The sequence below is a fragment of the Oryzias latipes genome, chromosome 4 (assembly GCF_002234675.1).
Source record: "Oryzias latipes chromosome 4, ASM223467v1".
NCBI classification, from domain to species: Eukaryota; Metazoa; Chordata; class Actinopteri; order Beloniformes; family Adrianichthyidae; genus Oryzias; species Oryzias latipes.
The window spans coordinates 1,851,770-1,877,119 of record NC_019862.2 but is presented as its reverse complement, the minus strand read 5'-3'; the positions used below and the strand labels follow the sequence as shown (position 1 = coordinate 1,877,119).

General features: G+C 41.5%; 1 protein-coding gene across 7 annotated transcripts in view; it reads right to left on the bottom strand.

Annotated features, from left to right (window-relative positions):
- Nucleotides 1-1,344: 1,344 nt before the first annotated feature.
- The window catches only part of ect2 (epithelial cell transforming 2), a 39,039-nt gene continuing 15,033 nt past the window's right edge, over nt 1,345-25,350 (bottom strand). For 5 of the 7 annotated variants that reach the window (XM_023953928.1, XM_011494490.3, XM_020702843.2 and 2 more), the window contains 14 exons: nt 23,889-23,995; nt 23,353-23,472; nt 23,217-23,285; nt 23,028-23,138; nt 21,407-21,503; nt 21,120-21,201; nt 19,828-19,906; nt 18,091-18,210; nt 15,743-15,881; nt 14,602-14,756; nt 10,324-10,431; nt 7,477-7,611; nt 4,364-4,886; nt 2,304-2,406 (listed from right to left, as the gene is read on the bottom strand). In XM_023953928.1, the coding sequence (XP_023809696.1) occupies nt 4,395-4,886; nt 7,477-7,611; nt 10,324-10,431; nt 14,602-14,756; nt 15,743-15,881; nt 18,091-18,210; nt 19,828-19,906; nt 21,120-21,201; nt 21,407-21,503; nt 23,028-23,138; nt 23,217-23,285; nt 23,353-23,472; nt 23,889-23,995 (1,814 nt within the window). In that variant the 3' untranslated portion in view covers nt 2,304-2,406; nt 4,364-4,394. Of the gene's footprint in view, nt 2,407-4,363; nt 4,887-7,476; nt 7,612-10,323; nt 10,432-14,601; nt 14,757-15,742; nt 15,882-18,090; nt 18,211-19,827; nt 19,907-21,119; nt 21,202-21,406; nt 21,504-23,027; nt 23,139-23,216; nt 23,286-23,352; nt 23,473-23,888; nt 23,996-25,350 lie in introns of all 7 variants that reach the window. The other 2 variants (XM_004067575.4, XM_011494510.3) reach the window with 1 other exon arrangement.

Below are 25,350 nucleotides of genomic sequence, written 5' to 3'. Positions count from 1 at the left end.
ATGTGCGGATGCTCTTTGTGGATTACAGCTCGGCGTTTAATACCATTCTCCCTCACAAACTGGTAAATAAACTGATGGAACTAGGACTTCCACACTCCACCTGCTCTTGGATCAAGAGCTTTCTTACTGATCGCAGTCAGAGAGTGAGAGTGGGTCCACACACATCCAAGGCCCTCACACTCAGCACTGGCTCCCCACAGGGCTGCGTGCTAAGCCCCCTGCTCTACACCCTGTACACCCATGACTGCATTCCTGCTCACCACAGCAACACCACTGTCAAATTCGCAGACGATACGACAGTGGTGGGACTCATTTCGGGGGGAGATGAGTCTGCTTATAGAGACGAGGTGGATCAGCTGACGATGTGGAGTAGGGAGAACAATCTGCTCCTCAATACCACAAAGACCAAGGAGGTCATTATTGACTTCAGGAGGAAGAAAACTGCTGTTTCTCCACTGTTCATCAGCGGGGTCTGTGTGGAGAGAGTGCCAGACTTCCGCTTCTTGGGGGTCCACATAGAGGAGGATCTAACCTGGGGAGTAAACACCTCTGAGCTGCTAAAAAAGGCCCAGCAGAGACTGCACTTCCTAAGGGTGCTCAGGAAGAACAACATCTCCCAGAGACTGCTGGTGTCCTTTTATCGATGCTCTATTGAGAGCATCCTCACGTACTGTGTCTGTGTGTGGTTCAGCAGATGCACAGTGGCTCAGAGGAAAGCTCTTCAGAGGGTCATTAACACGGCACAGAAGATCACTGGCTGCCCTCTCCCCCCTCTGGAAGAACTCCACAACTCGCGCTGCCTCAAAAAAGCCCAGGACATTCTTAGGGACATTTCACACCCTGGACACTCCCTCTTTGAACTGTTGCCATCAGGGAGAAGGTTCAGGTCAATCAAAACAAGGACTGACAGATTCAAGGAAAGTTTTTATCCCGTAGCAATAACTACATTAAACGCTGTAAAGAACAAGCCATAAATGGAAACATGACAGAATGTTCACGCGTGTGTGGGTTATGTCTGCTGTATTTTATATTGTTTTTATACTATTTATTGTGATTTTATTTTTTACTATTAGACTATTTTTGCACCTTAATCTCGTTGTACAATGTTGCAATGACAATAAAGACTGACTATCTATCTATCTATCTATTGATCTATCTATCTATCAATCTATCGATCTTGTGTTTTAGATTCAGAAAGTGCTTCTTGTTGGGTTGGTGGTGTGTGACATATACCACAAATGTATAGGCACTTTAACATTGGGAGTTGGGTCATCTAGACCAACTAGACAGTGCGTTGAACCTTTTTTCTTCAATGATTTGTGTAAAACAAGTAAAAGACAAATGTTTGGATAAAGATAAACTTTACTTGAGGCATAAAAGGCATCTCTAAATCCAAGTTCAAGTGCATTTAATGAATGAAAAACATTAATAAGACAAACAGAAACAATTAAAAATAAACAAGTGTAATGAACATAAATAGCGGTTAAAGGAGAATTATTGTACAATTACACAGATGTGAGGGCACCTGAAAGGATGATAACAAAACCCTGAAGTCCATTCTTACCAACAAAGTCTCTCAAACTTCTAAAAACAGCTTTATGAAAGCTGTGAACACCAAAGGTTTACATTTGGAAGGGACCCATTTAACTGGAAGTACTTATTTAGTCTAAGCTACTACATATAAAAAGTCATCTAATATATATAGGCCTTTTATGAAAAGAGGGTTAATTAAAAGAGCAACAGAAGACAATTGACTAAATTAAGACAAAATCTACAAGGACTTCAATGTATCAAGATCTTTACCACAAAAACCTCAACTCCACCAAAAATAATTGTGTTGGAGAACAGTGGACTCAGAGCAGACTTCCATCAACTGATCTGACTATCTGCATAAAATGTCAAACTATACCCTTCTTTGTTTCCCCCGCACCTTACCCTCAGCAGTGTCAGAGGCACCTCAGTCTGGCGGTCCCGAACAGAGCACAGTACCATGTTGGTTAGTGCTTGGTGATCTTAAAAGGCCTCCGTCACTGCAGAACTAAAACTACCTCAGGTGCTGCAAGATGACCAACAATTGGTTTACTGTTTTCATCCTATTCTCACTGAACTTCAGGAAAAACAAATGTTTCTGATAATGACAAATATCAGCATCTGCTAGATCTTTGAGTTAATGCGATAAGCATGTTCCTCTGGACAGGTATGTTTATCTGAAGCACCAGCATGGACCAATGAAGGTTGTCCATTTTCTAATGAATGACCTTTTATGACTCACAGTCCTGACAGGTCACACCTCCAGTAACAAAAGGTCAAACTGCTTCAGAACAGGTGGGTGGTCGAACGGCTGAATGTGTGGTACTTCCTCTCAAACATGGAAGGCAGATGGACCATAGATGGCGAGTGATGTGCCTGTCGGAAAAGGGGAAAAAGACAGATCAATGTTTAAGAAAGATTAACTGGAGAAAACAAATCTCATATTTCCTAATATAGAATTAATGTGCAAGATTTTCTAAGATTCAGGAAAGTTGTAAAAACCAATTGTGAAGAAGAAACCCGTCAGTGACTGACAGAAACACGTTAGAACAATATGGACTGTGATGTTGTCTCTGGGCTCTTTGGGTCACTCACATCAATCTCAGACACCTGTAATAATCAGTTTGCAGGTGAGTTCAATCAAAGAAAAAAACACTAAAGAAGGACGTTCCACATTTTAAAGCAGACCGAGATTTTCAAGCAACATGGGAAAGAAAAAGGATCTCTCTCCTGAAAATTCTGAAATAGTTAAACGCCTTGGACAAGGTATGAAAACCTTGGATTTTTCATGAAAACTTTAGGCCAGACAAATACAACAGATTAAGAGAGCAGCAGCTAAAATACCATTACAAGGCAGCAAGCACAGATTCAAAAGCCTCTCATGAGTTCAACGGATGTAAGAATTGCCTTATAAAGCTACTTGTTGCAAGCCCAGCTGTGTGAGGAAATGCCAAGCAAGCATGCTCCAGAAATGTGAGAGGATCTCCAGGACTTGATAAACGCAGACACCATGATGCTGACCACTGGTTTACGCACTTTTTCCACCATGCACTGCAGAAAGTTATTGTAGGCTGTTTTCTATTGTTGTGACTAACCGTATTTTCACGACTATAAGGCGCACTTAAGTCATGAATTTTCTTCCGCCAGCAAGGGTCGTCCTATGAGCCAGTGCGTTTAATGTGTAGCTGTGGGTCGTAGAAGAAGATGGAGTGAGGAAGGGAGAGAGAGATAAAGGCCGAGTGGAACCTGACTGCAGTGTCACTGTCTGCACTTTTCGACTGTACATGCTTCTTCTGCCTCATAACCCTCAACCAATCCAGTAAGAGAGGAGTAAGCGGTGAGGCAGGTTGCTCACAGACGTTGACTAATATTCAGCATAACATGAGTGTCACTTCTCTTCACAGCCACCTAACTCAAGGTGTGGGAATAAACACTTCCTTCAAAAAAAAAGGTTTCCTCTAAAGAACAGAGACTGGATGTTTTATTAACCCACTCTAGAAGCACTGAGGGTCTGAACGGGGCATTAACGTGCCCGCGCCTCAACACCCGGTGTGCCTTTCGTATGTGTCAATGACGGAAAAATCCCCCGTGACTGAGACCGCGCCCTACCATCCGGTGCGCCCTATGGTCGTGAAAATACGGTAGATAAAAATCAGAATTGTACAATATGTCCCATAGTTTCACATCGAGGCCACATGAGAGCAAATAAAACACTCGCCGCTAATTCATAAATGAAAACTCCCGTTTTTACTGTCAGCATGTGAAATAAATTATGTTTGAAAACGATAAGTAAAAACTATTTGAATGTTCTTTATTCCTGTTAATAAAAAGCGAACCAAACCCAAAGCACAGAACCTAAGCTGATTTTGTGTTTGAGAAACCATTCACCAAGGATAACAAAGATTTAAAAACTCACGAAAGTTCTGTCTTAGGTATTATTAAGGAGGGAAGAATAAAGACCTAATTCTAGGTTTTAAACTCTTCCATTTCACTCAATCTTTGTGTATAAACCACCAATAATGGATCCACCCTGTGAAAGGCCCCAGCTTCCACCACCGTAATTTGTCCACAAAACCCACAGGTTAACTATTCCACATCCACTCTTCAAATTTTCTGCCCAACTAATAAAAATATTTCCACATCTTTGGACACAAATCACTAAGTTTAGTTTGATCTTTTGCGGCAGGGTGTTCACTTTAAAGAGCAGATTTTGGATGGAAGCTACACCGGTGCTTTGTGGATGTTGAATGGCAGAACTAAAGAAGTGAGGTTTAGATTGATGTTACAGAGGGTGCAGGAACACCACAATGTCAGAAAAGACGTGTTTCCTCACATGAAACCTCAGGACTGCACTGAGTGTCGGTCTAAAGCAGAGTCTCACTGCGAGGGCCGATGGCCTTGTGTGGGTCCACGTGCTCAGGACGTCTTCGCTCACAAATGGTCACGGTTTGGACATTGCCTTGATGAGAGGCTGCAGCTCTTGCCTGGAGTCGTATTGAGGATGGAGATCTAAACACATGCTGGCCAGACTTTGGCTGGGAATGCACGAATTTAGAGTCATTCTCAACTGTAGAGGTGCAATGCGCTACATATGTGGAAGTGTGGGGAATGGAGAGGGTGGACTGAGGCTGTGCTGCCAGGGTCAGCGATGGAGTAGAACTGGGGGACTGGGATTCTTGGTTGCCAGAGGCAGCAGGATAAGAAGGGCTGCTGCTGCTTGGGCTTGGGGCTGGGGTACAAATACAGACAGGCACCCTGGTTCTGAGGGGTGGGTGGTCAAGAGAGTTAGAGCGCTGAACCACGGCACTGGATTTTGCTGAATCACTCAAAGAAAACGTAGATGTAGAGCGAGACATCTGGAGGAGAGAGACAGATGAACCAAGAATTCAAAAATGAAGACAGAAAAAGGAGGGACATCATCACAAAGTCAAAATCAAACCATATCCCACAGAGCTCTGTCTGCACCTTTCTGAGAGCTGATGGCCGATGCTAAACAGGGGTTTACTTGTAAAATTGCCAACAGCTTGTATTCATTTTCAATTACTGACCACTAGAGGAGGATGGGAGGGGGGGTGCAGTCCACATTTCCTTATATACACTATTTACCAATAGTATTGCCTCACCTCCCTTGACTCACATGAACTGAAGGGTCATCCCATTCCTAACCCGAAGAACAGTTAAAAGCAGCGCAGTAAGAGACGCCGTCACATTAGCCCAATGCATCATGGGAGTTGTAGTGGAGAGCAGTGGTGCTGATGCCGGACAGACTCATGTTTCTGTCCTTTATTAGTTTATTCACCGTTTACACTCTGACACCGGATCCCAGGGGAAGCTACTAGGGATCCGCACGGATCTCTAGTCCCGGTTCTGCACAGAACCTCCCTCACTCAGTGATTTATTTAAATTAATTGTCTTTTTTTTTTATCTGCATCAAAGTGGCTGTTGGACATTTGTCCAAAAGTGTCTTTACAAACCCCACCCTCCTGATGTGCGTGGGCAGAGTTTTTCTCGCCCTCCTTATGAAAGACAGAAAATGCTGAGAGATCCGCTGCATTTATATTGGAGAGGTCCACATAGTCTGCAAACTACTCAGTGTGAAACCTGAGCCAATTGGAATGAACACAGAGCTGATATTCTGCTGATGGTAAATGTTTTTAGATCAGTGAAATATAGCACACTGGTTGAAAAACACTGAGTTGTTTTGTTCTTGCATTTATTTATTAATAGTTTGAGATTGAAAAAATATATTTTAGTTGTGTAAAAGTGAAAGTTGGAAGTCTGTTATAATAAGAAAACTTCATAAAGCCGCTTTTTTAAATTGTATTTTGATTTTTTACTGTGTGTCATGAATTTAAATAAAATTACCTTAAAATGAGGCTTTCCACTGCTATTATTAAATTAGATTACAATAGATTAATTAATTACAGGTCATGATTAATTAATAGCACAAAAAATTAATCACATGACAGCACTAGTTCTACTAATGTTCCGTTTGCATTATTTGGATGTGGGCTAAACTTTATGACACTGATATGTGGATGGATTTGACATTCATTCTTGATTAATTGTACACACTTAATTGACACTTTTAATTATCTTGCAAGAAATACACATTTGATTCTTACATTTGTAATGGCTTTCCATTCCGCTGGTGTCATTTTTTTCCTTTCTTTGTTAAATAGTGTCCGGAACATCTTATCTCAGAGGTCTGTGTTTTTGTCACTTTAACTGCACTTTGTTCACAGTTCTGTGAAAGGCAACAGGCTCAAAAAGGCTTAGGTGGTACCGACAAGGCAGACCACACCCCTGGAATTTTAGTGTCACTTAATTGTCTGCCTGTTGAAACTAGAAACAGAATTTAAATCTCTCTCTCAAATATACAGCTCTGACCGTTTCTCATCAACCCAGCAGTGAACTCGACTTTCAGACTGAAGCAGATTGTGACACACTCATAACATCTGCACTATGGTGCGTTCACATGAAACACGATTCGTGGGTCAAATTCACGGCGGCCGGCTCCATTTGGATGCGTGGCAAATTCCCTGCTCGACCTGTGGGAGGAGCTACTGCCTAATGTTTTAGCCTGATCGCTACATGGAGCAGTGTCTGCGTTTATCTCCTTACAATGCATGCAAGACTCTGACCATGTTAAGAGAAATTAGAGGAACTTATTACTATCTCGACGGGCATAAAAAATATATCATGAAATTCAGGAGAACGATCAGCTTATCCTCATGTTGGTTATGGACTCCCCCTGCTGATCATGTCATTGAACTGTCACATGCATTTCCTTTGGCAAAGTTCAGATTTTTAACCCTGAACATACTGCCCTGCAATGCTCAAATCATGGCAGCACCGGACAGGCGCACCGTGCCAAATGCTCAAATCATGCCGCAAGACCTCAGATAACATCTGTACATTTACTTAACACTCAAACTGGACGCCTCTGCTGCGTGAATCACGTTCGGTGTGAACGCAGCTTTAGACAGCTGGTGAAAAAGCGTAGGTAATGTGCATGGGTCAATGGTTTGTGGGTCCGCTTGCACACTAATGCGGTTGTTGGGTTGGGTGTGTCCTGTGACTACGTCTCCTTCTCTGGACCCACAAAAGCATAATCAAGTCATTCTTCAGGACAGAAAAAAAAACCTTTTCAGAGTCACAAAAAAGTCATTTTGATCCTAGAAGTAAAGTAAATTGATTAAACTTCAACTTCAGCTATAAACTCAAACTGAAATGTTGTTTGCTTTGTCTTAATGTTGAGCAAGCGCTGATTAAAAAAATTATAAATGAATTAGATCCCGTCTTTCCATTGGTTTGTTGGTAAATGTCAAATCAAAAGTGTGTGGTTGAATAAATCCCAACTAGAAGAGACTGTAACAAAGTTTGCAACAAATTCTTGAAAACTAGATAAGTTCCTCTTATCAGAATGAGAAGCAGATGACTCACAGCCAGTGTGGCGCTGCTGCAGACTCTGTTCTCACAACTCAGCCTCTGGGTTTTCTTGTCAGGAGTGGTGTTGGCCATGAAGGCTCTCTGGATGGCACGCTTTGGAGTCTTTGTGAAAGAAAAGGCTCGAGTCACCTGAAGACACAAAGATATTTCACGTTATCCATGGACACCAGTGAAGATCACAAATCATTGAAGAAAAAAGGTTCAGTGCATTGTCTTGTGGGTCTAGATGACCCAACTCCCAATGGTAAAGTAAGTGCCTAGGATAGCACAAGGGTTAAACCTAAGAGCATTCCTTCATTTAATGTGTTTAACATGTTTTGCGGGGAATGAAGTGATAAGAGAATGTGAGACTAGTTCAAAATGTTTCAAACGACTGCACTGCTAAACAACCAAATTAAAGATTGGCATACGTTAAATGTGAACATGTCATGTCTGCCGTCTCCAAGTTAAAGAGCGGGTATATAGTGTTCCCTTAGTGGCATCATGGTTTCCCCCAAATGCTGCCAAGTGAAGCCACCAAAAAACTAAAAGCAGGTAAGGCCAGGACTCTCCGATATACACACGGACAAAATGATTGGTACCCTTCAGTAAATGAAAGAACAGCTCACACTTAGGGCTGTGATGATAACCGCATCACCGCACTTTTTTTTTTTTAAGTTCTGCATATGATGTGTGATTGGAACTATAATAAACACATTAAAAACGTTCATCTTTCCTGATAATTGACTTTTTCTGCTAGTCCTGTGTTCAGACTTTCCTTCTTTCCTTCTCTCCCACCGCGCCTCTCACTCTCTCTCGCCGCGCGCTCTCACTGCCTCTGCGCTGCACGTGACACACTGCTCCCTTTACACACACGGGCGCGCGCTTTCAGAAGCACATCCTCATTCTACAACGGAAGTTTCCGTCTGGCGAGGAAATACGATAAATTCACTGTGTTCTAATTATTCATTTCCATTTGTATTCATCTCCATTGCAAGCTGCGTGCGTTCTTGAGTACACGACACGGCCGCCTGCCGGAGGATTTTGTGTTGGGCGGGGGGTGTTATTACTGTTCTCCTTCACTCTGTAACACCAAAGATGAATTTTGTGCAGCGCAACGTTGCGTGTCTGTATAAACAAAGGCGGAGCCTCCTGCCCCGCGTTCTTCATTGGTTTCCGGCTTCATGGCTACCAGAAAGGTGACAAAGTGTCTGCAGTCTGCTTATTACTGGGCAATACATAATATTTTGAGAAGATGTCTGTACCAGAGAGCACAGCTGAAATTCCCGTGCAGCTAGAGAGCGGTCCACTGCAGAAGAATCAACACGCACCCCCAACACACGTGTGCGCGCTCCCTCCTCCCAGTCCTACACACGATGCAGCGTGCTCACACAGTCAGTCAATCTACAACACCTATATAGGCTATATAGTTAGTTCATTAGTTATATAGGTAGTACTTAGTTGTTACTGTTATTTGTTAATAAAGAACAATAATTTATTTCCGATGCGGCCGCCGGGGGATTTTGTGTTTTGTTTTTTGGGGGCACCAGGGGGCTGGTGGTTCATCACCGCGGTGATCAAAAATCCGACACCGTCACAGCTCTACTCACAATAGTCAGAAATAACTTGAATCTGACAAAAGTAATAATAAACTAAAAAAAAATTATTAAATTAAAGCAATAAAAGAGATATTGCTTTTGAACCACACTTCAACTGAATTATCTACAAAATCATCAAAAATGATGCTAGCCCTAACTAAATATTTTGTTGCAGAAGCTTTAGAGGCCATCACTGCAATGAAGCAGTTCCTGTAACTGTCAATGAGACTCCTCCACCCGTCAGCAATCCTCATCAGCAAACTGCTCCAGCTGTCTCAGGTTTGAAGAGTGCCTTTTTCAGACGGCACGTTTCAGCTCCTTCCAAAGATGCTCAATGGGATTTAGGTTAGGGCTCATATAGGATCACTTTAGAATAGTCCAAAAGAAAATTTTCCGTTTATTTCCCCAGAGGAAAGAGAAGGGGAAAAGTGCGAAAAGAAAAAAGAAGAGAGGAAAAAAAGGGGGACAAAAAGAGAGAGAGGGGGGAAGTGAGTGCCAAGCTGCAGTAATTTCAGAAGGTAATGATTCTAAGCTTCACAACATTTAGATCAGATGGAAAGAAAAATGTTACATCCAGGAATGAACTTCTCACACTAAGATGAGCCTATGGCCATACCAGAAAATCTGATCTGATGCGTCCATCACTACACTGTGGGTTAGGAGCGAGGGATACCGCAGACAGGAAGTGGTGTGAAGTGTGCACGTGGGGTGGAGATTCAAGCACACGGCCGAAGTGTACCATGCACTCATTCAGGGGACCAGATTCTCCAGGATCTGATGCTGCAATGAGGGCAACCATTGCTGAGGAGCATTTGTGGCTGGACTCAGCTGCAAACAGCCGCCGCTCTGGACAGCCTGAGGTGGAGCTCAGCCGGTCCAACCTGGGAGCAGCAAGCTGACACTGAACTCTCACACTAACACTTTTATAAACCCTCTGCAGGTGAGCAGCTGGTGAGCACAGTTGGAATCAGAAAAGTGTATAAAGTGTGTAGGGAAGAGTTTTCCCACCTTAAAGCATCTATAATCTTACTTTGTGGATTTCACCTATTGCAGGTTGGGTTTGGAACCTAACCCCACGATAAACAAGGGAAGACTGCATTCTTGCAGCATTGTCTCGTTTTTAGTTCATTTCTGCAATCATATAGAGCGACTTCCTGCACATTTTGTTCTTTTTGGATAGAGGTACTGAATAATACTTTTGAGTTAACTTCATTACAAGGAGGCAGAGCTTTTCTAACCCCCTCTTAGTGAGTTGACATGGTACCTTTTTCGAGGTCTTCTTAATGGCTCTGGATGCTTTGCTCAGTGTGCTGTCCATGTCCTTTGTGCTGACCTGAAGTGAGTCTGGGTCTGTGATCTGGATAAGATCCTCCTGAAAACAACAACAAAACCCATTGCAGATTAATCACATGGCTAGAAGATGGGAAGTGCGGCAGAATTTATGTTAGGCCTGGAGCTCAAACCTTCTAACCCAGCAGACATCTTTAGCAGTCTGTGTGTATTTCATTAAAATGCATGGAAGACACTGAGGATGTTTAGAGATCGGGTTTACTTATTTTAAAAAGCTCCACAAAAACATCTGTAATCACATCTCCATGTCTGCTAGAAAAAAAGAGCAGAGATGACTTCAGGTAGGAATATTAAACTATTAAAGTCACAAAAACCTAGATGCTCATTCTGGTTTAAACTTCTGCTGACCATTTGTTCACTGGGGCCTTCTGGGAAAATAAGTGCAGGCATACATGACAAGTCAGTCACAATCGAGAAGAACGAGGAGAGAGCTTCAGATGATGATGATAAAGAGAGACGATCAGCAGATGATGAAGAGGGAGAAGAAGAGAGGTGCAGAGGAGAGGGTTGGGGCATTCCTTCCTCAGAAGATCCTTCACCTCACAAAACTGGGGACTTGTTGAGGCAATAATGGTTGAAATGGCTCCAAAATGTTCTATTGTCATATCCAAGATCAGTTAATAATTAGATTTATACATTTAAACAATTAAAGTGTTGTGTGGATGTTTAGATGGGATGGGGCATTTTATTATGTTCAATAGGGGGCATGAGGAGTCACTAAACGGGCATCTACTTTTTACCACTTTTATGCTTTTACTTACTTTTATTTTATTTTTATTGCTCTTATACTTTTATTCTTTTTACTCTGTTTTTAGTGAGTGTGATTATTTTAAGATTTTATGACTATTTATTACTCAACTACTTTTTAAATTTCTATTGAATGTTTGTGTATTTGAGGAACAATGGATGGATATGCAAGTCCCTCGGGATTATTAAAGTACTCTATCTATTTATGTCTGTGTGTGTGTGTGTGGTGGTGGTGGGGGTTATAATGTGACCGCATACCCCTATGACATTGGGTAGTTGCCATTGCCCTCAGAGCCTCTGGAGCGGGTCAATAATAGAACCAATCTCTGTTTTTTGGGAGGAAAACCTTTTTATTTCATTACTGTTCTCCCTAACTGAGAAACACAAACTGAATGCGCACTCACACTCACTTAGATGAGTGTCTGCCCCCTCCTTTTGGAGCACGGCACGCAGGAACTCGGCACACACACATTTCAGCACACACACATAGACACTCATTGTGGAAAAAAGCAGCAGGAGAAACACTGAGTTGGTTCTACTGATGTCTTCTATTACTTCTAGCCGAAGTCCCACAACTACACATTAGCCGCTTAACCTCATAGGGCGCCCCCTACAGGTTGGAGAAAATTTAAGACTTTTAAGTGCGCCTTATAGTCGAGAAATTACGGTAAATACTTTGTTATTCACCCGTTGTTGGAAATGACAGCAGTCAAACCTTTTCTACAAGTCTCCACTAGGTTTTCACAAACTGTTGCTGGTATTTTGCCCCATTCCTCCATGCAGATCTGCTCTAGAGCAGTGATGTTTTGAGGCTGTTGCTGGGCAACACGGACTTTCAACTCCTGCCACTCCAGGACTTTGAAATGCTTCTTACAAACTAAAATAATTTCTTTAAAAATCAGACAATGAGATTTTCTGTTTTTTTTCTAATTTTGTCCCTCAGATTTGAGGCATATCTATGATGAAAATTACAGGCCTCTTTCATCTTTTTAAGTGGGAGAACTTGCACAACTGGTGGCTGACTTAATACTTTTTTGCCCATCTGTACACCATATGACATTACAGTAACAGGTGGGGAGTCCCGACTCCACTTATATGCTTCCATCATTGGAGTCATTACTCAGGTCTTTACCTCGACCAGAACAGCTCACTCGGTCACTATGCTCTTACTAGCTAGCCCTACCAATCTATCCTCAGTAAACCAATGTCAACTTAACTATTCTTGATGGTGCAAGTCACTGTTGCTTTTATGGCTACTGTGTCTGTTTGCAGAGTGCTGACTTTGAGAGGAGTACACTTCACAGACCGAAGCTGTGAGAAAATAGAGGCCTTACCCTCAAATATGGGACTGCTTTGCTTGCAAAGAGGTCAATTGCTGATCTTCTAAAGAAAATACCATCTGCCCACTGTTCTTGTTCTTGATATATCTGAATATATCTGAATATACCTTTGGGATAGAATGGTCTGGTACACCCAGTGGCATCTCCTTCTGTATGCATTTCCCCTAGTGAAAATGATTTAGCAAAAGACATATTGGCTACGCAAACAGAGCCGGTCTCTTCTTTTGTTAGCCCCCAAATGGCTGACAAAGTCTTGGTTTGCTAAAAGAAATCTAGCCTGTGGAGGCTCGGTTTTAGCTCTCAATCCACAGAGATTCTGTCAAGCAGGCAGGGAAATATTTTAAGACGCAATAAATAAATACTTTAAATAAAAATGTGACTAAAACTGGTATTTTATAAATATAAGAAATGTGAATCCATAATTCTAAACAACTTTATTAGCAGGATCTTTGTACATTAGACAACCAGTTGCTGAATATTCTGCATTATTATTATGGTCTGTGTGAAAAACTGTCACAATAAATCCATATTTGGAGTAAGGGCTCCAATTTTTGTCTATGAGATGCAGCTTTCCTCACTGGATCTTCTCAGCAAAAAGAAACTTTCCTAAATGGTTTGTTTTGTGTTAACTTTGGCGGCTTGGGGGTATCAATTTAGCGGTCAGCGCAGCCACTTTAAGAAAAGTAGAGAATGGATTTTAATTTGTCCAGAATGAGTCGGATGTTTTCCAAAATAATTTTCCTTTTAAGATCAGGTTATAAATAAAAATGAAAAAAATGCAGGTCATGTTTTTCCTCTGTGGCCTGATACAAACTGTCCCACGGATTGGTACCGGTCCACGAGACGGCTGGGGACCACTGCCATACTCTATGTGTTGTATCGAGTGAATCAACAGAAAGGGAACAACATGTTATGTCATTTAGTGTGTTCCCACTAAATGAAGAGCAGCTAGCAATCTAAGGGAAAACAGCAATGATAAGATTATAAGTGGGGGCGCGAGCGCCCACCTGTCATCTGCCACTGGGTTTGAATAGATGTGTTTTCAGCCAGACATGCAAGGGTATGATATCACTTATTACTACTACATTTGATGTACTGAGTTCCTGTACTTCAGAAAACTAAAGTCATAGACAGACCATTTAAGTTTTGAGTAAGGCAACATTGCTCTCTGCTGCTAAGATTAATACTGCATGTGACATTAACAGATTTGAACATGTTAGTTTGAAATCATTAGCATCCAGCTACGGTTTCTTATAACTCAAAAATTAAATATTTGGTACAACTGAACAAGAAATATATCAAAGAAAAAAAAAATTATTTGTGTCTATAAACATCCATCATATTTTAAACATCCAAATCTAAAAGTTAACACTTGTTGCTTTGTCATTATTTTGACATGTCAGATTAGCTAAATAAAGTTTATGGACCCGCAACCTGTAGCCATTCTGCTACGGTCTGGAGTCACGTTTGAGTTTTAAACCTTTATCCAGGTCTTAATCATAGACTGTATATGTGAACTGGACTAAGCAACCCCTCCCCTGTCGCGTTTCCAAATATGAAGTCCCTGCTGGTTCCAGAAAGTCAAAATCCATCAGACTCCTACTGAAAAATAAATGGCTATTAGTCAGTTATCATATTTGCTAGAATGGCCATTTTGTTTATTTTTAAAAGGAGGGAAGAAGAGAGAGGGATGTTAGAGAGGGGGGGATAGAAGGGTGATTATAGAAAGGGGGGGGGGGGGGGGGGTAAAACCATGAAGCAGCATAAAGCAACAAGTTGCTGGATGGTTATAATCATTGCAGTGAGGTTCAGATGTAATACACGTCTGCCAGGGGCGGGGCCTGTCCACACACACACTCAGATGTTATAAACACCTGTTTGATCCAAAAACGTTCACATGATAACATGTACACAATACAATTAGTGTTCACACACGCATACTTATGCCTAAAAATGGATGGTGGAATGTGAAAAGAAGAAGGGAGAGTGTCCAGCCATCCCCACACCAAGACCCCCACTGCAGCAGCAGCGGCAGTTATTAAAACAGTTATTGATCTGGATTTGTGTGTCTCGTTTTGTCATTGTGTGAATGTGGGTCTTCTTACCGCATCAGCCCTGCAGATGGTGTTGGCAACATGACGGCAAAGTGTGCGCAGCCAGGCACTTTTAACAGTCTCCTCCCCAACCAGCTGAAAGCTGAACAACAAGTTTTCCTGTTCAGTGGGAGGTCGGACCACCAGCGCAAACGCATTCACACACTCTGAGGAGAAAATAAACAAGGCCATAATGAACATTTAGGAAATTTTATGGTAAAGTACATTGTAAAATGTCTTAATATATTCTCCTAGAGATGTCATTACAAAATCTAAAAGTGTTTTTTATATATTTACCGCACTTAAAGATCAGTCGTGGCAGGCCTTTTTCATTACCTAACTTTTTTTTTAAATTAATAACTGAATGCCTTTTTGTTTTGATATGATAAAGCAATGACATGTCATGGCTTCTAATGGCAAGTCATATATTGAGCTAAAAAACGTAATCTTGTAATTGTGTTGTATTAAAGTGGGTAATTGGGACGGTTGTAAGGTCATTTAAAGGTAAAAAAAAGATATTCCAGGAACCAGGGGCTTAAAAAAATCGTTTGACATTAAACTGATCCACTACAGCGATGTCTCCACAGAGACATCGCTGTAGTGGATCATTCCACAGAGTTTGAGGAGACAGGTGTGTTAAACCCACGTTCAGTGCTGATCTATGAGATATTTTCTGGGTGTCCACAAAAATGATCCCATTTTTAACGTTGAAGTCCCACTATCTGTCACACACCTAGGTGTGCATTTGACCCCTCCCCTGGGGGAGCGATGAGCTGCAGACACAGCCGCGCTCAGGAACCATTTGGTGGCTTAACCCCCCAATCCAACCCCTTAATGCTGAGTGTCAAGCAGGGAGGCATTGGGTCCCATTCATAAAGTCTTTGGTATGACTCGGCCTGGCTTTGAACCCACGACCGTCCAGTTACAGGGCGGCCCTAACCACAAGGCCACTGAGCTGGTAGTGGTGGATGCATCAATCCAAATATTAATAGTGTTGATTCCAAGTCTGTATGGTTATTGGATCGATAGTAGCTTGGTGAGATAAACTGGGGTGCACACGGGGGTTGAACTTTTTACAAAGGTAAGACTTGGGGCAAAAAACACATAAAACCCCCTAAAGACAATAACATTTGTGGCGTGTGAGTTTTATTACCTTCTGTGTCTTGTAGGTCTAGAACTCGTCGAATCTGAGACAGAGGCATCAGTGATATATGTTTCAGTGGAGGTGGGGGTCTCGTCTGTCCCAATGGACTCTTAAAGGTATTGATTACTTTGTGCCTCTTTCTTGCAATCTGCAGAGAATCAAAAACAGAGGTTTAAGACTTGAACCAAGCTTTACAGGCTTTCCCTGTGTGATTGACAATATACCAACAAACTCACAAAGATAAAGAATGCAAATCAATAATTACTCATTCATTAGAAGAGTAGCCTATGCAGGGCTCCAGACTGCGAGCAATTGGTCGCATTTTGCGACCAAAATTTGAGAGTGTGCGACTGAATTTTACATCCAGTCGCACATGCGCGACCAGTAAATTTGCCTCCCCCACCCTTCGTATTTTTTATACATTAAACGTGGAAGGGGCACGTCAATGATCAATGAAATAATCAATGAGACGCGAGCCCACACGCACGCAGGCAGACACACACACTCGCGCACATACTCATGAAACGCGAGCACGCACACTCTCGCGTGATGCCTGTCTGTGAGGCGGCCACTGCGTATGAGAAGAATAGGGAAAGCCTCTGTGAGTGGCTAAAATGCGTGGAGGGGGCGGGGCCTAGAGATAATCGCGTGCGCGTAAACATCTGTGGGAAGGAAACGGAGACAAATGTCACAACCTGATATGTGCGTCTGAACTATGAGTAAGCGAACTATTGATTCGTTCTTCCGACCTGCGGCTAGTGTACCAGTGCCAGAGTGTACAGCAGGGGTCTCAAACTCGCGGCCCGCGGGCTATTTGCGGCCCCCAAGATGATATTTTGCGGTCCCTGCCTTAATATGAAGGTTTAATGTTACTGCAGCCCGCCAGTTTGTATGAATGACACTTTTTCATTGTCGTGCGCGGAGATGACCAACCAATCACAGTGGGGTATATGACTCTTGGGGGCGTGACAATGACAGGGTTTGAAAGCAGGAAACCTGTCAGCCCCCTCCCCGGACCACATTAAGGAGTTCCTTACTTTCCTTTAGAACGTATTCATTCGCTCGTAATTTTCTAAATACATGCAGTCCGTGCTGAACTTTTCTCTGGACCGCACAGAACCGGAGGAAGGTTTAGGTTTAGGTTACGGCGGCGCATCAAACGGGTTACGGCAGCACACCGCTCCCGTCCCGCGGGAGTCGGGTCAGCTGAGGAGAATAAATGTCCCACACCTACATGCGTGACAGCTAACGGGGCTTGAACTTTAAACACGCTCGAGCAAAAACAACATTAGTTTTAGACACACTGAAAATACGTGGGGAAAATGCAACGATAGACGTGTTTGAGATGAACCGGCACCTCGCCTGGATCATTGGGGAAACCAGGCAGGGGGGGCTGTGAGATGAAAGCGAATCTGCAGCGAGACTGAAGGACAACAGGAAATTGGAGTTGTCCTTAACATTCAATTTAGTTTTAATATTCTTCTCCCCCTTAGTATGATCTGTGTTATTATATATTTTATGATTATTTTAATGTTTTGTGATGTATGTAGCCTTTTTTAATGAATTGGTATTTTAAATTATTTTAATTAATCACTCCACTACAAAAACCATCAGGACACATGTCCCATAATGCATTGTTTTGTAGTCTGTAGGGCAGCTTTCAGTCAGTTCAGTTTCCAGCTGTGTCCGGGTAGGTTTGCCCCTTGCTCCCACCCCTTTCTCCTGAAATTTTTGTGATGATTGACAGTTGATGTTTGAGCAAAAACAAAAATACATGTCAGACACCAGGTGATCTGCGCAGCGTTGAGTTCACCTGGGTGATCTCAAACACGCTTATTGTGCATCTTGGCTGCACCTATTTGGTGTCACAAAGATACATTTCCATCCGTTTTCTTTACTTATTTGTACTGTCATGACAGCGATGGTGCTGTCAGTTTACCTTCTTGTTGCATCTTCAAAAGTGCAGAATAAAATGTGACACTGAATTAGAAACAGCACATTGTAATTTCTGCATCTATTATTAAAGTATTTAATAGTAATACAGTGGAAATTAGTAGATTTGGTTAGAATGTTGATTTACGGTATGCGCCCCTAAATTTTCTGGTTGCGCCCCTAAAATTTTCAGTTAGGGGCCACAGTGCTCCTAGTGAAAAAAGTTAGTCTGGAGCCCTGAGCCTATGTGTGTTATTGACTTTGTTTGAACTATTACTGTGATTTGGTATTGTTGCACCCCTTTCATCTCCATTATTTATTTTTTTAAATACATTTCTTGACAGAAAGTTTGGTTAACTTAAGTTCTGAGTAAAGGAGAGTCCCCCACTTGTTAATGCCTCTATTATGCAGGGTCAAGTGTTTACCTCAAGACAGTCATTGAAGAGGAAGAGGGTCACTTGTTCTCCACGGTCACACGGCTGGTCTCCCAAAGCAACCGTTTCCACCTTTTGTACAAGACTGCGGTGCGAAGAAAGCAAGTTTGCCTAAAAAGAAGAAACAGAAATGTTCACAAAAAGAAGAAAGAAATGGCTTCTATGCATGGATCTCAAAGACATATTTCCTGTTAAAATTAAGACCATTGAGCTACTTCCACTTCCAACTAACTACAGACGTTGATTTCCCCTACAACAGAGAACGATTCCGAGCATTGATAGAGTTTAGTTTGTTTTTTGGACTGTATGTTTGTTGTGCGTCTGTACGATGACATTGAAGACACATTTTGACTTCCAAAACTGATGGAACAGCACATAAAGCTGTCATGGATGTGTCCCTGAAAGTCTACCATGCGTTAAATGCAACTTTTTCAGTCACACTTTCCTAAAAATGGCGAGTAACGGAAGAAGTGGGCCATTAATATTCAGCGAAATCGTTTTCATTTTATTCCTGATGACCTTATCAAACCGTCAAATCCTGATGGAACAACTGCTCACTTCCTGCTGTAGGTCCTGATGTCCAAACCCAGCCTGTGATGACTGACCAGAGCAGACAGTCTGTTCTGACCATGACTACTGCTCTACTACTGAGCTGGCTGCCCTAAACGTAGCCTGAGTGAAAATGAAGATCCCTGCTCTGAACTAGCAAGGCTCAGGCGTCAGATGGAGGAGATGGCTATCGGCAAAAAAGTTTACCTCCGGTGATGACATCAGACTTTATTTCAAGACAGTAAGCAATTAAAGTCAATACAATAAAGGCATATCTTATCTTAACAAATGGTAAGCTATCCATTATACAAAAACACAAATGGTTAGTGATTAGCATGAGCACAGTGTGTGCTAAATGCTAAGAGCATCTAATGGCAAAAAAACAACAAAAAACAGTCCTGGAAGTGAGAGAACTACAGTATAACTATGTAGTGTTTTTTTTTTTTTTTAGAGAGATGTTGAGGCCTTCTAGCTTCAAGTTATGAAAAGATATAGGTCTACACGTTCCATGCTAAGTTGCAGTCGGTTGTTGGAGTCTAGACATGCTCGTTTACATGAACCCTGCAACCACACACAGTTTGAAGGTTGTGCCCACCTGGTGTCCTTCTGGAGGCAGATTTCATTTATTGTGAATTTAAGGAGCTCCAGGAGAGATCTAGTAAACTGTAAAGACTCAGCTATTTCCATGTAAACATTGTTCCGCTATGGACTCTCCAAACTGGAAATGACTGAACGGTCTGACATCGAATGTGGAAGGAACGTGTATACTTATACAGTCCCTGTAAAACCCACTTCAGTCCAGACATTTGGATTAACTTTTGTTAGGAAGTTTTCATCACAAACATCTTTTATCACACAAATTGGTAGAGATTGTATTTAACATGAATAACTTTTGCAGAAACCTTCTTCATCTGCTTCTGCCTTCTTCATGAAACTGCTGCAGAGTTAAAACACTGCAGAGTTACTTCTGGCTACTGCTTTCTGACATTTCTTTTGAATATTTTAATTTTCCTCGTTGATTTCTTATTATGGCTCAATTCTCTTGAAGACCCCTTGCAATATTTTTGGAAGTATTTTTGTCTGAAATTTTACAAGTCCTTACACTTTTAAGTAGAAAAAAAAAACATGTTAAAACATACCAACAAAAACTCCCACAAAGATATTCAAACTCAAACTTACTGGACAGCCATCGACTTCATAAACAACATCAAAGATTTGTTTCTGGCCTTCGGTCTTCCTTTTGTCCTCGTTGATGTGACTGTTGGTAGAGTTTATGTCAAGAATAAACAGTCAGAAGCGCAGAAACAACTGGAAACCACCTCCATCCGTCAAACATTGTCATTCTGACAGAACATTTGACCATTTTGTTTCAATGTGCAGCATTAAACAGCAAAAATAGCATAAATAAACGAGTAAATAGATAAATAAGCAACTAAGAGATGAATAAAAAAAATAGATAAATAAAGAGTAGCTATCTCCAAATTAAACCACTATGAGGGAAAGTGACTCAAAATGTAATTTTAAATACAAAAACATAAATGATGGGTAATTTAAGCTTAACATGCACACTACTATTGATTCTACTGATTCTATCATACCTATATATGCATCATTTTCAAACAGTGATAATGATTTTGTTTGCCCCCAGTAGAGTACTCTATGTTTGCCTGGCAACAATAAACACATACATACCAGTGCAAATACTGTAAATAAAGTATTAGTATTCCTCTGTTTCTGTAAAACCTCAGAATAGTCACAGAAATACCTTAACCTGACTAAATAAATATTGAGTCATTCATTTATTCCTCTTCTAAACCTGCTTGGTCCCAGAGTCACGGGCTGCTGGAGCCTATCCCGGCCCCTCATGGGCAAAGGCAGGGGACATCCTGGACAGGTTGCCAGTCTGTCGCAGGGCCCCAAATCACCCATGCACACTCACAATCACACCTAGGGACAATTTAGAGTAACCAATGAACCTATGAAGCATGTTTTTGGGAGGAAGCTGGAGAGAACCCACGCATGCAGGGGAGAACATGCAAATTCCACACAGAAAGGCCCCCCATTGATATTCTGGTTCAGGTCCCCCAGCCGGGACTTGAACTTTTATCAAATTTGACTCAATACTTTGAAAATAGTTTCAGTAATCTCTGTAAGCCCTGTGGGATTTCCTAAATAACAGGGTACCAGCAGTTTCACACCACAAGTATCAACACAGCAGCATCTGTTTTAGCTAAGAAGGTCTGTGGTCTGAACAATCCCAGAGTTTGACATGAGTTAGCCACAATCTGTGGTGTTTTAGAAAATACTCGATCCAAAGGTAACAAGGCAGGCAGCAGTAGAAGCAGTATCTGACCTGATTACAAAGTTTGGAACTACTTTGGCTTTTTCAACATTGGTGTGCATCCCAGCAACATCTGGGTCTGGTTTGTGTTCGAGCCACACTCTCCCAGGGGAAAGTTAAGCCAACTCACGTCATGACTTCTTTAAGCGACTCGATCGCTTTCTCCAACGTGATCTTGTCCGGGTTGTCATCAGACGTATGTTTCCTTATATCTGCAGTAGAGGAAAAAGTACAAGTCTGATAAAACAGAGATGGACAAGAAGAAACAACTACAATGACATTAGAATGGAGAGAGAAAGAGAGGTGCTGAAAAAACAAGTCTGGTGTAAATCATGTCAAGAATAAACGTATAAAGCAAAAGAAAACAAACAATAGCCTCAGTCTAAACATCAGGCTGTGCAATATTCCATTTGTTACCATTAAGCAGAAGCGCTACACTGGGAAGTCTCTGCACTGGTCTGATGAGCAGCTCCACCAGAGTCTGTCTGCCACACTCCGGCTTGGCCTGGTTAATCTGCACAACAATCCCTTTGTGACTGCATGTCGTGTTAACACAAAGACAAAACAACAACCTTTGTACACTCAGCATGCAATGCTACATAATGCCTGTAAGTAGCATACTGGATATTACAAAGTTAGCATGTGGGGCAGCTGTGGTGGAGAGCAGGCGACCTCTGATCGGGACGTTGCAGATTTGGAGCAGTCATCAATGTGTGCAATCAGTGAATGGGACTGACGTGTTTTGGGCATCAAGGTAAAAAAATTTAAAAAAGCACAAACAGCTGTGGACATATAGCCAAATATGACAATGGATAAATGTGCTAACAAATGAATGGAAGATAAAAGCTCAGTTTAGATCTGACTCCCTTTTGTTCTTTTGTGCCTATTGTTCAATACATGTATGAACACATGCCATGTTTGTAATAGTCTTGTTTGTTAAGTGGTTTACAGGTTTTGTTTTGTCAAATTCTTGGTGGCGTTTGTATCATAAAACTTAAAAAAAAACTTTTTTTTTTAAACAAGCACTATTTAAAGAATTACTGCACTAAAATAGGTGTTTTAGTGTTTTTAACATCATCTTGTAGCATTTTTTATTCAAAAAATGGGCTTTGCTAACAAGTTACTTTTGAAGCCGGATGCAGTGCCTTCCAAGGACAGTCTTAGCAGTTAGTTAATCAGCAGCTCGGCTCTCGTTTCCCCACTACGAGTGATAAAGCGGCTGGGTCGTTACAATGCTTATGCGGGAAAAAAAGAAAAAAAAAGGTACCGAAACGGTACAGAAGTGAACCGAACCATTTACCTTGTGTATCATTACACCCCTAGACACCACTAATGTTACTGGGACTGTAAGCTAGCAGTACAGCCTGAAAACAGATGAGAAGGGGAGGGGGCAGGCACAGAGTTAGCCTGCCCACATTTGTAATAAACTCCTGCAGCTCTGCAGAAACTATGCCCTAGAAAACAACACAGGTTTTTGGATTGTGCCTAAAAACTCTATAATGATGATTTAAAGACCCCTGGGAACCCTTTGACAACTGATTAAAGGATGATCAGAGTGAGATTTAACCATACACCACTTGCCCTATAAATGCTTAGAAACAAAAAACATTTAATGATTTTGTTAATCAAAATCTCTTTGATTTAAGTTTCATTATCATCATTTTCATTATAATCTTTAGTCCAATTAAAAATTTTGATAGTCAATATTTAGGAAATAACCTCATGCACAACACTCAAATGACACGCATCTGTGCATTCACATAAAATTGAAATTCAACGCCCCTGCCAGGCAAACCATGTTAGGTGTGAACACCGCTCAATACTGGTGCCAACCTCTAACCACCAGGAGCAAAGTGTGTTGCCCAAGGACACTTCAACACATGGGCGGGCAGGACAAAAACCAAAACTGTGATTTTCCAATCAGAGGTCCACCGCTGTACCTTTGCACCATGGCCGCCCGATGAACTTTCACACAAATACGGCAAACCCAAATGAACAGGAGTGCACTTCTATATGACAGTTAGAAAAAAGATCATACCTTCAGAAATGCATGGAAACGTGGCTTTTGTTTCTCACATCGCACAATCGTCTCCTTGCTCATTTCAAAAAAGTTGACAAAAGGAGGATAGGCTTTCACCAGTTCTTTAGACTAAAAGGAAAGAAAAATCATTTTCCATTCAGATCTATAATACACAGTTTTACACGAAAATACAAGCATTAAACTCACGTATTTGAGAAAGATGTTTCCCACGCTCCTGTTTTCTGACCAGTCAGACAGAAGCTCCTCTAAGTCGTTCTAAAGAACAAAGCAACATTAAAGCCCTTCTCTGGAAGTGGCATCTCACTGCTCCAGAGTGTTCTACCTTTATTTGAGTGTGGACCTCAAAGATGTCGGGGATGTTTCCAAAAATGGTCTTAACTTCTTCTTGGGCAAGGATGGCACCCCCGACCTGCCCCTCTTTTTCCAATGGATGTTTAAAAAGCTAAAAAGGGAAAAGAGGTAGAATAAGAATCACAACAATAAAAGATGATTATATTTATTATTTTATCAGGACGCGTCTTTGTTTGAGACTGGGAGATAAACCCACTCTAAGACGCTGCAAGCTTCAACTTTCAATTGTTTATATGTGCAGTGCCCATCAAGAGTTACAAAACAGGCTGACAACAGTGGATTAAACAGATTGACCTGTTTGCTTCTTGATGTTTGAGTCAAGTCAAGAAAAGAATAGAAGCTCAAAATTATTTTTAGAAGCAAGACAAAGAGGCCCTTTTTTTTTTAACCTGCTGGGATTAACTAAGATTTTTAAGAAAGTGCCCAACCAGACACTGGTGTGAGGAGACGGTCTACCTGACTAATGAGGGAACATCAGGACAACGCAGTGCGAGCGCTGATACCTACCTGTAGGATAGTGCTCAAGATGTCCACATAGTTACTTTCTGTCTGATATAGTTCCCTGGAGACCTGCCACCTTGCCGACTGCTTTGAAAGAACCGGAGTTGAACTCTCTGCACGCAGACACAGAAAGTTAGCACCAAACTAAGCAACCAAGAGCAGCACATGGTATCCACATGATTTTCCTTTGATAAAGTAAACATATAAACATTGTAAGAGTTCACAGTTCTATACAGAATGTTGTACTTAAGACAATAGATGTGTTTGACATTTTTGACATGTTTCAAATTTTGTATTAGCTGATCAAAACACTACATCTGCTGTGGCAGACAGCAGAGGATACAAAGGCACAATCTCTGAGAAGCGTGATGCTCTCTGAACCAAAGTGAACTATTTTTCCTGAACAGTCAGTCCGTCTCAAAAGAAACTGAGTGGAACCAGATGCAGCTGTTAAAACATCAGTATGACAAATTCTAAGTTGGCGTCTATTAGGCCTGCACAATATACCACAAATTTATCATTATCGCGAAATCAAGCTGTACAATATGCATACCACAAAAGACGGCAAAAATCGCAATAAATGATTACCTTAAATGTGCTAAAACAATCTCATGGCAGCTTGAAATATTGAATAAATGAAATAAATCCCTTTATGCATTTAACCAATCAGAAGGACCCGTTTACGTTGTTGATCAATCAGATGAGCCCTTTTATGTTTGATGTTTGCCTCCTACGTCGACAAGGGTCATTTGGAGTATAATTTTTAAACTGTTCCAGTGAAATGGAAATGATGTTTTTGTTTTTTTTGCTATTTGTTTATATACCGCAATTTATATCGTTATCGCAATATTAATTACCAATATCGCGAGTTTTCCTCATATCGTGCAGCCCTAGCGTCTATTAAAAAAAGAGTTTTTTTCCTTTCAGGTGCTCCCTTTCGCACTTGCCAGGGCAAATGATCCACCTCCATCTAACCCTCTTCTCTGCATACTATCCTCCATCCATGAAGCTCCTCTTTGGTCTTCCTCTCTTCCCTGTAGCTCCACCCTCAGCATCCTTTCACCATCATCCTCCCTGTTCCTCCTCTCAAACATCTCCATCTGCTTCTCTGCATTTATCTCCAGAACATCTATCATGATCTGTTCCTCTGATGGATTCATTCCTGATCCATCCTGGACCTAAAGAGAACCTCAACATCTCTGCTACCTCCAGCTCTGCCTATGACACCCAACCGTGTTTGCAATTGGTACATAAAAAAAAATGAGATTTTGACAGACCGTGCACTTCTCAAAATCGCTACCACATCAGTAAGCATGACTGAAATTAATCATATATAAGGCGCTCCATCTTATAGCGCATACTGTCATTTTTTTTGTGGGGGGAAAATGAAGGCTTTTAATGTGTGGAAAATAGAGTCAGTATTGTTTCTATTGTATCCATTACTCTAAAAGTGGGAAGAGGCCATAAA